This window comes from Saccostrea echinata, unplaced genomic scaffold, assembly GCF_033153115.1.
Source record: "Saccostrea echinata isolate AGI-Se365-2 ecotype Australia unplaced genomic scaffold, CSIRO_AGI_Sech_v1 ptg000016l, whole genome shotgun sequence".
Classification (NCBI taxonomy): domain Eukaryota; kingdom Metazoa; phylum Mollusca; class Bivalvia; order Ostreida; family Ostreidae; genus Saccostrea; species Saccostrea echinata.
Window position 1 is genome coordinate 3,885,001 of NW_026889765.1, and position 14,725 is coordinate 3,899,725.

The window sequence follows — 14,725 nt, forward strand, 5'->3', positions numbered from 1 at the left end:
GAAAAGTGTAGTCAAGGTCAAAGGAAAGCTTAAGGTTAAAAAAGTTGATGAAATTGAATACAAGCTGTAGCTCTCACCAATGTGTATCAGCATATTAAGTCTGATAGAAATATTTTTGAATAGTATCTTTGAAAATGAGCTAAACACAAACTTTTTGAAAAGTGAGGTCAATGCAAGCTAGGTCAAAGGAAAGGAAAGGTCAAAGTCAAAAAATGTTGATGCATATGAATAGCTTTCAACAATATTTATTTACATTTGGAAATATTTTTCTTAGATGAACCTATTGAAGAGAAAATATGTTCAATTCTGTATGAATTAACTTATTAGGGGGTCAGAGGTCATGGTGTGACCGAATCGCACAGCGAGATGATATCTTGTCTACATATTTCTGTCCCGGTGACACTGGTTTCAGAACTTCTAAACCGTTAAAGCATAAAAAAGATAAAATTATTGAAACATATATGTTTTTCTTCGTTCAACAAATGATCATTAGTTCTTTCTTCGGTGTGAAGAATGTTTTTAATAAGCCTATAATCACGCTTACCTTTTTAACCCGAAATTCCTTTGAAGGTAGGCCTACATGTATGTAAACTAAAGACGATACCACCGCTTTTGACTTCATATACAAAGAACTCATACAATAATAGTAAGATTATTCTCAGTAGCAATCATTGTTTTTTCACTATGAACAGATATTTCGTGAACTGGACTGCTGAACATCAATGTAAGTATTCAAATATTGGAGCGAGGCGAACTCTCAATACCAAACAGCTTCTAGGTCATTGCATGTCACAACATAGCAATACGGCGGCCGTTCATGTAATAAATGCAGTTCTTTTCAGAATTTCCGTCTCAAATGTAAATAAAAGTAATAAACAACAATGTTAAAAAGTTCACTTGGAAATGAACTTGGTTGGTACGTGATCAAATCTTCTGAGAAGCCCTTTGGGCTTCACAGGATTTGATCATTCGACGAATCAAGTTGATTTCCCAGGGAACTTTTTTAACGTTGTTGTTTATTTCTTAAGTATCAGCATATGAGGGTTGATTTAAATATCTTAAATAGTTTTTGGGCTAAATGCAGTACGTGTGACAGGACGGACAGAAGGATTGAAGACAGACATGACAAACACTATATGCCCCGCCCATATTCATGGCAGGGTATATATAAATATTCTTTGTGATATCCCTGAATAAAGATATCAAAGTTGAGACATTAGTTTAAAATTCAAACTAGAACTGTCCAAAAGGGGCAAATACCCCCCGCTGGGTTTTTCAGAGAAGGTACCAAATCACTAACGTTTTCTAGATGTGAGAGGTGTTCACAATTTGCTTAAACATTTAGAGTGAAAATTTAGTTACTCATTATATTTTTTTTTTAATGAATGAAACTAAGGTGCAGCCTAATAAAACATCAATACTAGTAATTACAGTGTTTTTTATTACATTGAAAAAATAGTTTGCAACTATCTGTCATCTTTGTGAGACATGACACTCTGCAAATTGATTGTTGAAAAAAAAATATCATAATTAATTATACAAAATCAAATTGATCTTAATACCTTTATATCAAACTCATTTTAATCAAAGTACTCAGAAGTACAGAGAGCCGGGCTCATTTACAGAGTAGTGAACAAAGACCGTTTTACATGAAACATACATGTACATTGTAATAACAGATGAATAACAACAAGTTCAGACACTAAAAGAATATGTAACACAAAAATATATTGCATATAGTATAAATTAAAAATGTTTAAAAAAAAAAAAATAAAACGTAGTTTGAATTTAACATTTTTTTTGTTGTTTCGTGTCTTACGCCACTTACAGTACATAAGTAAATGAACATTGATCCAGAAGGTCAAACTTTTATGTGCAGACGAGTCCTCAGCGGGGAGTTTTGCATAAAGGTGTACATCGGGTCATGTGCTCCCCGCATCAGTGTTAGCCTGGTAACACAACCTTAATTTATAAAATGTGACCCAGACAAGGAGATCTGGTGAAAATCTTTTGCATATTTCTAATAAATCAAAGAAAAATGGAGAAAGTATATTACCATTAATGTTTTGTTTTGTTTAGAGAAATTCTTTGTTAGTTAAGTTAAATTTGTTTAATTTAGTGTTTTATTGCCTCAAAGGTGGTTGAGCATACGTACTATATTCTTACTTGTACATGTATTTAATTTGGCGGTGAGGAAGCAGCATTTCCGGTTGAACACCGTAACATAAGCCGGCCATTGCTCTTCAAGCAATGAGCCCGGCTAAAAATAAAAGGCTGGTTCCAGTAACTATGTATTTTGACAGACATAAATAACAATTAAGAGACTTAGACAACAAAGATCTTTATTTCTTTCTGCCTAATTCCCAGGAGATATAGATAAGACCTGCTTGATCAGAGATGCCCTAACAGCTTCCCACACTGAACTCATTAATTAATCTTTAACTGGATGCATGTCCACTCATTACTCCCAAGAGACAAATGGATTTACACTATCTGCTGTGTAATGTAAAAACTGTTTTTAATACTTTGTGATTTTTTTTTTTTAGTTCTAATGAATAGTTTTAAGCTGTAGTTCACATTTTTGTACAGATGTTCTAGATTCTATGTCTCAAACCTTAGACATGAACCCGAAATGACTAAGTCAATAAAAATGAAAAAAAAAACCCTCTAAAATGCAGAAAAATTATCAAATAATGTTGAAAATACCAGGTGCACATTTTCATACAAATCTAAGCAATAGTCTCTGGGAACAGATCCGGACAAAACCACATAATAAAAATGAAAAAAAAACACCTGTAAAATGCAAAAAAATTATCCAATCATGATGAAAATACCAGGTGCACACCTTCATATGGCAAAGAATAAGTGTACAAATTTTCAGACAAATCCTTGCAACAGTTTCCAAGAAATGGTCCGGACAAAATCTCGTCTACAGACAGACAGACAGACGGACAAGCTGATTCCAATATACCCCCCCCCCCCTAAACTTCGTTTGCGGGGGGTATAATTAAGGTTGAAACTAAGACACTTATCCTTGGTAGTCAACATGTTGGTGATATTTATACCAAATGCCAATTGTAAATGCCATGAAAAATGAGACAATTTAACCTTACCCTTTACATTACATTTAGATTGAATCCCTAAGGATTAAAAATACACTCATTTTGACTTTTAGTCTTTAAAAAAGTTATCACTATATAATGTATAATGAAATGCATATTTTATAGAGCTATAATATTTTTTTAAGTAAATTTGATAATAGAAAATATAATCAAGAAATAAGAACTTGTTTCCTTCATAAAGCAGGCCCATTACATGTAGTTACTTTTATCCTACACTTTTGCATCAAAGAATTACAAGACAGAAATCTTACCGTTTCGCCAGCATCTGGAAAGAATTTTTCAAACCACTCCGCACCCTTGAACTGTGTAACAAAACCAGGAAGTGGTGTCTCTGGACGGGGTGGTGTCGGTTCTCTCTGAGGTGGTGCCACAGGTCTGGGCTTTGGTGGCAAGGGTTCTGAAGGGGGTGCTGGTTTGGTGTATTTTACAAGAGGTTTCAGGGGTTTAACTTCCCTCCTAGGTGGAGGGGCTGAGGGGGGTTTAGGTTCACTAGGAGGTTTATCGGAAAGTGTAGATTTCATTGGTGATTTGAATGCAGTGCCTGAAGGCTCTGTTTCTACTGGCGATCGGGGTGTCATGGTCACTGTGGATTCATCATCCTCCTGAAAATTAGTTTTAAAAAAAAGAGTTAAAATACAAAAAGATTGTATCATGAATATAATGCTGTGCTGCAAGCTTTAAGTTGTTCATGGGAAATATCTGGTTAATGAAAACCATTATTAATGTGAATCATGATTTTATTTACTGTATTTCACATGAATGGACCCTACATCAAAATGCAGAAAATGATAGCAACTTGAAACATCATGCCATATACCTTTTCTTCTTCTTTCTTGGTCAGCATTTCGTTGAACTTGGACATCAGTGAACTTTGTCTGGAAGAGGCTGGAGGGGTGGGAGTTTTGGGAGGGGTCTCTATCACATGGACTGTTGGCTGTCTGCTAAATGTGACCTCCTTCCTGGGTGGGGTATAAACAGGGGTCCTGGTACCACTAGAAGGCACTGGACTCTGCGGAGCAGATTTTTCATCTTCCCAGTCATCAATGATAAGTGTTCGGTCCTGATCCACTACCTCCTCTGGGACCAGATCATCAACTGTCAACTCTTTTTCTTCTTCAACTGGCTCCTTTTTTTTCATTAAAAGACAAGCTCTAATTAATCTTCAGCTTTTTACATCAGAAAACTTGTAACTGCACATGTACATGTACTTAAAAATCTTTTTAAATTGGTTTATGTGAATTAGTGTAATGTTACCAAGATACATGAAATAGGTCATATGAAATTCATACTCCGTTGGTTCCATATTCCTAAATAGTCATTTCAAAATGAATAAATTTTAAAATTTCACATGGAGTTCTTATCAAAATTAAAATTTCTTTGAAAGGTATTCTGAATTCTATTAAAAACATGTTCTAAATCTGGATGAAGTAATTCATGTACATATACATGTAATGGCTGATGGTAATTTTTAAAAGTCAGATATCAGATATTATTTAAAATTTAAATCATTATCTAGAGAAAACTATGGCTTGGCTACAATGGATATCAATGAGTTCCAGAAACTCTGGGTATTGATATCAGATATTGCTTAATCAATCAACTACATCTGCATGTACAAAAAAAATTTAGCAGCTGATGTTTCTTCAAGCAGTCTTGTAGTTCTTGCTTGTCTCTTTTAAATTAAAATAAACAAAATTCTATCTAAATATATCTATCTACATGTAGCAATGATAAATATTTAAAATGAGGAAAAAAATAGTGAATATATATATACATGTACAATGTACATTAGTTAGTTTAAAGATATAAAAGAAATACAAATGTGAAAAATATTATTTCATTGAACAATTACTCGGGAAACTGGACTCCTCTGATTTAATTCTCATTATTTCAGAAATATATTCTAGAAATCATTAACTTACATACTTCACAAAAAAGAGCTGCTATCATATGGATGTGATATGCCTGATATGATGCAAAATTTATTTCAATGTGGACTACCCTAACTGAAAAATACTATTTTTTTTCTATGCTTTATACACAAACATCCACCTTTGTTATCATAATAAATAGGGGTCAAACACAAAAAAAAGATGAAACAATATTAGAATGGGAATACATGTTTAAAATTTGATCAATTCTCTGTGTCATATGACAATAGGAATATATGTATAAACAGAAGTTAGTAAAAGAAACTTGTATTTCTCCAAATTCATTATTCATTAAGAGACTTGTAACAGGACCATTTTCCAAGTGCAAAAAGAAGGATATTTTAAGTGGAAGTTTGTTTTCTGAAAGTTATGCCCCTTTTCCAATTCTGCCCTTAAATAAAAAAAAACTTTTGCATAAATCAGTTTTACTAAATACTTTTGAAATATTTAGACATAAATTAATTCGTATCATTAGTTTAAGGACAGAGATGGATAAATGGGCAAACATTTCAATGAATACAGTATATTTCTTAACTACTGTAATTTGAATAGGCAAGAGTATAAGGAAAGAAAAATAACAATTAAGGTTGAAGCGTACCTGTATACCCAATAACCGGCTCCATCTATGCTGTTTATAAAAGTAACAATGGAGGTCAAGAAAATCAGCTAAGACTTACATTTATAAACAATAAAGTTGAACACCAATACAATGGAATAGATGAAATTTTGAATTTCATGGATTACCTTGTGTTTTCATCAAGTGGCGTAAGTGGCATTTATACCTAGTGAATATCTTTGCTTTTGCTTATGTAGGTAATGCAGAAATGCCAAAAAATTGTGGGCTAATTTTAATAAAATATTTTGAGAATGAACGTCAAAGTAAATGCCTGACACCAGATCCTGTACCTGTACTTGATATAAAAAAAAAATATTTTTATAATATGGGATTTCTAAGTTTTGAAATAAAGGTGGGAAGTGGAAGGGGACATCAGTAAAACTTGTCTAAAGTTTACTTAAAATACTGGTACATACAAACTACTATCTAAGGGAATAAACCAAAGTCATCAAGGGAGCTAAATTTCCACTCTTGTAGGGAATATACTACACAATTTCACTCACTGGGAATAAATTAAAGCTTTCAGTCAATTTGATATAACTGAAATACATTTATCAATTAATATACACAAAAAATAAATATAGTAATACCTTTTCTTTTTCTATTTCATCCATTTGACCTTGAGACAAAGATGGTGGACGCCAGGAATCTTGAGATTTTTCTGGCTTCGGAGGAGGAGGAGGCCATAGAATTTTGACCAAAACCGAGTTTGGCACGTAACCACTTGATGTGGCGCTCTGGTATGCAGGCATGAGGGGTTCCTCTGCAGCAGTGGCAGGCCTTGAGGCTTTGTTGATAGGGGGGAAAAACCCTGTTGGTTCCTTTTCTGGTATCCATGGGTACTCCTCTGCAAAGCAAAATTGTTTCAAATTTTTTTCATTAAAGCTAAACACAATAAAACTTAATTTCATAGTAAAAACATTTTTACTAGGCACCCCGGGAGTTTACTGGGAGCAATTTTGTCATATTTTTTGTAAATTGTCAATTCTTCTATATATTAAGAGTGACAATTTTGAGAATTTTGAAAATTTAACTTTTTATGGGACATATTATGACATTATCCCTTGTAGTCCTTTAAAGCTAAATTTACCTTCTTCAAATTCACCTCTTCTCAAAAAGTCCTCCAAAGCATAGGGATTTTCAGGTGGAAGCTGCACCAAGAGAGAGTAACTGCATGTACTTTCAAATTGTTTTAAAACTTTTGATGAAAAACAGTTGTATTTACAACCAAGTGCAAAACCTGAATCGTTCTATCCTCCTCCATTCATAATCAGCACTTTGCTGATAAGGAAAACTTGATTTTCAAAATTCTGTCTAATTTTTGGGGGAGTATGGCATCATAAATTAATATATTGTTGCTTTGAAAAGGTTAATTTTATGCACTTTTAAGACTTCAAGACATTCTCAAGTACTTCACGACAATACATGCCTTCCAAATAAATGCTATATATAATGTGTTTGAAAATTTTACCAGAGTTACAGTAACAGATCCAGACCACATTTGTTGTCAGAAGGGGTGTGAGAGAGAGATGGGGAGGAATACTGTCCACTCCTATAAATCTTACAGTGATTTTTTTTTCACACAATCTTCTGAGTGAGACATGAACAACATTAAAACACAGCCCACCTGTGGCCTTTCTTTGCTATAGTACATCTTGAAGTAATTGATGAAGGCTTCACTACTGATGTGAACATCTTTCTTTTCCTTCTTTTTCTTCTCCATGGCCTTGGTCCTCTCTGCCTTGATGAGGCTGTCCTTGATCCTCTCTAGCTCCTCCTCCCTGGCCCTCAGTTTGGAGAAGGCCTCCTCCTTAATCCTCTGCTCCCTCCTCACTTCCTCCTCCTCCTCTTTTGTAAGAATGTCCTCAAACTGATTGTATCTTAGATTAAAAAAAAATATTATGGTAAGAATGTTGATGTTAACTTACATGACACCTCTTTTTTAATATCTGTCATCTGTCATCTGGAATCATTTTCAATTTGTCTATGGGGTCAATGCTTGCAGAAAATCAAAATTAATTGGTTCATGGGAGACATAATTTTCTGGGTAACTTGTATATACAGAAGATTCTCAGTGGGATACTTTGACAAAGTTATATGGCTTATAGGGATGTGAATTTATGGGTAAGGGTGACCAATGAAACCAAACATTGGTCCGGCCTCCACAAACAATGATTATTCTACAGTAAGTTTTTTTCCTGATATTTATTTGTTAGTATTCCTAAAATAGTTTTGCATCTTGCAAGAGATATCACTTCTTCTTTCCTAAATGAGCTCAAATTAAAAAAAAAGAGAGACTGTGTGAGCCTTTTTGTGTGGGCTTCTTTCAAAGGACTGGGGGAAAAACTAAAATGCTTCAGTAACTGGGGGGGGGGGGGGGTGTTCAATATAAGTTCATCCAAGGAAAAATTCCAACATTAAAACCATTTACTTGAAGGAGGAATGTGACTTTTTCAGGCGTGTATATTCCCTCTTTGAAAGTTTGTTGACTTGGTCTTCATCTAGAGTAAACGGTGCCTCAGGCTTAGGGTCAGCAAATCTCATGGACACCATCTTAAATATGTATGACTTGGGCAAATCTATATAAAACAATTCTGATGTCAATTTGTTAAAAAGATGAAATAATCATTTCAAATACTTAAAGACTACTAGTATCTATACTTCATATCAGTCATGGCCATAGCATATTGTGGAATCATCATTGTTCATGGGGGATCAGTTTCGTAGGAAATCCTTACACATGCATGAATTTACATCCACATGTACATTGAAACACACATGCATTGAACACTGAAGAGTTAGCTATCTTAATAAAACATACAATTTACCCATGAGATTTAGTCCCCATGAACCAGTAAAATCTCGGTTACCCACGAACATTGACCCCCAAGAACAATGATACGATTCCACAGTATATATATACTAAACAGTGTAAATATACATGCATGTACAGTAAAACCATTTATAGCGAACACGCTTATAATGCATTGATGCTTACTGCGAAGTTATTTTCATTCCCCTGGCTCTAAAATATATTATAAACTAAGCAGGTTTAACAAAATACGTTTATAATGAACCAAAATCGTCCATCCCTGGGACTTTGTTATATGTGTGTTTTACTGTACTTCAATTCCACAAATATTTTCTCCAAGTCTTAAATACTTTTTGTGCATGTTTGTGATATCATATTAAATACCAGTATTGTAATATTATAGTTATTGAGAGAGTAAGAAAGCAGCTTATGGTTTTTTTTTAACCTAAACAAAAGAATGATGCCCAAATCCAAATTAATTAAAGACTTAATATGCAACTTTTGTTTGCATGAGGATCCAACAAATAAGATTTGCCTGAATCTCAGTCAATTTAAACTGTTTTGTTATATCCTCCACTAGCATTTGACCAAAAAATTTTATAATGCACAAATAATATCAACACCTACTCAATAAAATTTAAAGGTCACTTAGACTTTCCTCAAAGAAAATGTTAGCTATAAGCAGTTTTTAGACTGCATGCATGCTTAATAAATTAACTCAACATGTGCATTAAATAAGGAATGTTTTTCTGCTTTGTGTGAGATATTCGTTCGAAATCACACAGACTTAATTGTCACATAGGCATATTTCATGAAGTGCGCTAGCACTTCATGAAAAATATGCTTACATGCAAGTCTGTGTGATATACACACCAATAATTCACTTAAAACTAAAAAAAAATCCTTATCTGTAAAACGTAAAAAAAAAAAAAAGTAGCAAAAATACTTTTAATGTTTGAATTTCGAGACTCACTGTCCTATATAGTAATATTTTCATTTACGTCTCTGTAGCCTCATTGTCACATCACTTTCTCCATTTATATTTCTACGCATAAGTACACATGCATGAAAATGGCATTCATATTGATTTCTTAGTTGGTGTAGTAGAAAAACACAGAAAATGCAAATATTTTTGTGTACTTCTGACATGCCAAATATAAACGACTTCTAATTAGATCTGACAATTATTTTTATTAAAAACTTACATGCAGTATATGGGATTCTGTACAGATGATGACTAATCCCGACTAGAAGATCCCCCCGTTCACTACAAAATCCCACACTGTATGGCATGGTCTTCAACTTCAGCAGTCTGTAAGAAAGGACTCTATTGTTTCATATCCTTTTTTTTTTACCTTCAACAATTCAAATGACAAATTTTCCTTTAGAAAAAGACGTGAATATATCCATATAAGATTTATTAGCTTCCTATCTATCCAAACATGCAAATCACCACACAACTTAACCAAGCAGGCTCTTGAATGGAATCCGAAAAGGGAGTGTTGGGAGACCCAGGCAAACCGGGAGAAGATCTATAGAAGCAGGAACAAGAGAGACAGGATTTACTTGGATCTAGTTCAAGAAAGCAGTCCAGAATAGAGTCCATTGGCGAGGTGTTTTATGCGGCCCTATGCTCGATACCCATGGAATCAACAGGGATAAAGTCAGGGAAGTCAAGTTTCTAAGTGAACTGGGGGGGGGGGGGGGGGACTGAAGATTTCCTTTCTGCCCATCCTGTCTGTTTGTCTGTTTATCTGTCAGTCAGTCTGTTTCACTTGGCTTTTCAGACCTTTTCCTACATGCCTGACAATTTTGAGCTGATTTTTGGCGAGTGAGTCGGGTATTTATTTACCTGATCAGGTTATTGGTTTCGTCCCAGATTCGGATTGTGCCGTCCAGACTGGACGAGGCGTACAGCTTCATTCTCTGGCAGCTGGTCAGTCCTGTGATTGTGTCTGTGTGGTCATCATCTGGCTGGTGGTCATAGCGGTCTAAAAATAGCATACTAAGTATGTCAGGAAATCTACCTAATTGTATTATCATTATAATGAAACTATTACATGTATCACTTAAAATTTGACAAAATTCTGATTCATAAAAAAAAAAAATCACTAAAATTTTTAACAATTACAATTGTTTGATTCAAACATGTGGAAATCAAATGATTTTTTTTTTAATTTACTGAGATAATAAAAAATTATGAATGGTTCTATTGGAAAAAGATTTCTGAGAAAGGGAATAATTTATTTACATGAAATATTTCTGAAAATGGAAAAAATGATTAAAGTTAGCAGGTTGATTAGTAACTTGATTCCAGGACACAACTGAGTATTAATTAGAAGTATCAGGTAGAAATTATTGGTATTAATCTTGATTCCACCAAGTACATGCACCTTACCTTTCACGAAGTTATAAAAACTATCTAGAATCATAACTTTCATAATCTCCTCATTTCAAATTGAAACATTTTTTTTAATTGTGCAGTTATTTTCTGGGGAAAAAACAAACAAAATAAAATCAGGAAATAAAAATCGGAAGGGGTTTTGATAGAGTTAAATCTAGGTAAATGATTTCTTAAACTTTTCATGCATTATAAGCAGTAATAAATAAATTATATATTTCAAGTTTTTTTTTTTTAAAGACATAAGGACTTCACAAATATTACACACAATTTATGTTCACTATAATTATTATTAATTATAATCAAGCTGAATTTAAACCTCTTCAAGTTTCACAACTCATGCATTAATATTGCATGCATATACATCTTATTTTGTTAATTATAAAAATACCAGTAAATTATGATATCACATTCAACAACTTTAATCACTGGCTTACAAACAGATTATAAAGCATTAAAACATCTTTTCCACAAAAAAAAACTGCCATTGCTAGATTTTAGTGTTATTTGCCAAAAAAGTTCCCATCAAGGGAGACAACTCACATTCCTGATCATCTTCCTTTAGCTCTTCTACAGACAATTATTCAATTTTACAAAAATGTAAACTGGGTAAATCAATCTAATTTATGGTGCAGATTTATTCAAATCTTTGAATAATTATCCTGCAAAGTATTGCTTGAAGAGGTACCCAAAAATATTTCTCAAGTATAATACGTGTATACATGTATATACATGTATATACATGAACAAATACATGTACATGCAGCTTTTTGATGACTATAAATATATACATGCTGGCTACCAATTCTCGTACAATGTCAATGTTTTCAGTATACTATGTAATTAAATAACTGTAATTGATTCATGCACCTAAAATCTATCATGAATAATATCTGACTAGTGAATCTTGTACATAAGTATAAACAAATTGTCAGGGCAAAGTTAATACCTACAAAAATCTAAATCTGAATAAAAACATTTAAAAAACAGATGAAAAAAATTACCAAAACACTTCATTTCTTAAATCAAGATTTAGAAAATTTGAAATAAAATGAAAGAAAACACTAAAATTCACCAACTCCATGATTATTACAAAGAAAATGTAAAGCAAAATGGAAGCTTAGGAATTGAGAGATAAAATAGTTTCTGTAAGTCACTTCGAGAACCAATAAAACCTCCCCAGTTAATATTTCATGTTTAATATTATAGTAAAGGATGCTTCAGAAAACTGTTCCAACTAAAGAAAAAAAAGATCTAAATGAATGATATCAAGACTGTATATATAATATCTGTGGTATGAAATGCTGTGTGCTTTCTATCACCTGTTTCTCCTTTAGGCATGCTAAAAACTGTAAATAGTTAAAGGGTACAGACAGTTAAATTGGGTGGGTAACCTGGTCAATGTTATGCAAATCCCATCATCTTACACAAGGATTCAAAATATTTATAAAGTAGCAATAAAAGAGCATACAAATTAAACATTCGTGACATTCAAAGAAAAACACAACTGTGACAAAATCCAAGGTTTAATTCAGATATACCCATATTATGAATAAAGCTTAGTATTTTGATTCATTTGCAACAAAGGTAACTTATGTTATCTTTCTGTTCATAAATTATTGTAAAAGAAATTTATTGTAAAAATCAGATATAATCAAATTAGTTTAACAATTAAATGTCATCTCCTTCTGTTAAATTCTTTAAGAAGACATTTAAAATCATTTTCTATAATATTACACTCTTTTTTCCACCTGATGTATCCTTAAATTCTCCTACCATTACATTTTATGTCAACACAACATGAAAGTTCTCTAACATTATATTTTATGAACAGAACATGAACACCGATGTGCTGGATCAAAGGGAGTGAACTGTGTGCATTATTTAAAAGTGCTTGTTATCTCAGCCTCTCCACTTACTGGAATGAATTTCTAAACTTTTTTTGCTGTCCATTCCTCCCCCAAACACTAAAAGCATTGGTGTAGAAAGCCATGAAAAGGTGCATTAAGATGTTTTTAAGAGAACTTGACCAAATTCCTCATATAAAACACACACAATATCTTGAAAATGACTTCTGTTCTTACAATTACATATGATATGCTTTGCAATATTTATTGAACAGTTGGATCAAAATAAATATATTAGCAAAAAAGTAATGTAAATTAAAAGTAAACTTGACATTCATTTAGACTGGTTTAAAATATTGAAAGTATTTAAGCATGACAGTCTTAATTGCTGTTGAAGACATGCACGTCTCTACAACCGTTTTGGATTTGCACACAAGTCTATATGCTGATATGGCTTAAGTTCCCTAGTTGAAGACATGCACGTCTTTACAACCGTTTTGGATTTGCACACAAGTCTATATGCTGATATGGCTGAACTTAAGTTCCCTAGCTTACATTTGAACCCAACAAAAACATCCACATACCCATAACAGATAATAATAATAATAATATTTCTCATCACATACATCTTTAAAAACTGGGTTTTCCTGTTTTCTAGATATATGTACATACATTTAGAAAAATAAAGTCATCATAAATGTTTTCCATGTTTGCAACACTAAAAAAAAGGAAAACCTGGTTTTCAAAGCAACATGGCAATAAAATAGTAGAAAGATAATAGATTTTGTACAAAGGACCTCCAAATGTGAAACCTTAAAGTGACCCAAAACAGACATCTCAGTCATTGATACCATATACCAAAATGTCTAATGGTTTTATTACCATGCATTTTTTTTTATTTTGGAAAGGGGGGGGGGGGAGGGGGGTATAAAAATGTTCAGCAGAATCATAAACATAAATTATCCATTTCTCTTTTTTTTATTTTGTTTCTTTTTTTTTCAATTTTAATTTTATAGATTCCTTTAAGAGAACTTGTTATATGTAAAATTAAACAAGGGAACTTTGAATAAATGCCTTTGTAATTCATCATGATTTTCATTTGCTTATAAAATATATTTATGAAAAAAATGAATCATTATGCTTTAAAATGGCATAAATGACTTTGATGTCTGTTAAATAAAAAGAGAATAATAAATATGAACTCAGATTACCAAGAGCTGGTACAAGATCTCCCCACTTTGAACCTACCATAGAAAGTGGGAACTGAAAACATAGCTAAAACATGTGTATCTGACATCATTCATTATTTAAATATTCCCAAAATTACACCACCATGGACAGGTTTCAAATTATCTCCCTTGCTCTTTTTTAAGCTTGTGGAAAAAAGGACCTTTATAAACCTTCTTCAAATTGGGGAAAACATTTTACAAAGTTGGCACTTATTTTTGATTAACAAACATTCTATTGTACCTTTTTCTAATATTAATTTTTTTTTTAATAAATTAACATACAGGATGTTTAACTTTCATATGAAACATTGTAATCAATACAATAATCAATGTACTATAGGTACTGAGGGTCAATCAAATGTCCTTGGTCTAGGTACTCTAGGTATCATCTAACCTTTTGCTAATTAGGCCATAATATATTACCAATAAAAACAAAACACTTACTTCTGTCCTTGAGATTGTAAATGACAATATTATATGTAGCTGTGGCATGATCCTGGAATGCTACACACAGATTTGTCTTCAACATGGTCATGTGAACAGGGGTGTGAGCGCAATAAAACGACATCAAGGGAGCCAGTGCTTCCTCAGCGAAAGGGTACAGACGCCATACCTTTATAATGTTATCTGCATGGAAAAACACAATGTAGATTGCATTGAAAGCATTGCTTCATATGCTTATTGGTGTTATATAAAACTTCTGATTTTATTGTGGCCAAATCCTCAAACAAGAGGCCCATGGGCCATATCGCTCACCTGAGCACATT

General features: G+C 32.8%; 1 protein-coding gene across 1 annotated transcript in view; it reads right to left on the minus strand.

The window, feature by feature from the left end:
• Positions 1-14,725, minus strand: part of LOC133188746 (WD repeat-containing protein 97-like) — a 61,615-nt gene that overhangs the window by 30,548 nt on the left and 16,342 nt on the right. The window contains exons 12-21 of the mRNA XM_061324236.1: positions 14,403-14,585; positions 12,802-12,849; positions 10,334-10,472; positions 9,687-9,793; positions 8,101-8,248; positions 7,297-7,549; positions 6,760-6,820; positions 6,260-6,516; positions 3,940-4,248; positions 3,374-3,724 (exon numbers count right to left, since the gene is read on the minus strand). Coding sequence (XP_061180220.1) covers positions 3,374-3,724; positions 3,940-4,248; positions 6,260-6,516; positions 6,760-6,820; positions 7,297-7,549; positions 8,101-8,248; positions 9,687-9,793; positions 10,334-10,472; positions 12,802-12,849; positions 14,403-14,585 — 1,856 coding nt within the window. The remainder of the gene's footprint in view (positions 1-3,373; positions 3,725-3,939; positions 4,249-6,259; positions 6,517-6,759; positions 6,821-7,296; positions 7,550-8,100; positions 8,249-9,686; positions 9,794-10,333; positions 10,473-12,801; positions 12,850-14,402; positions 14,586-14,725) is intronic.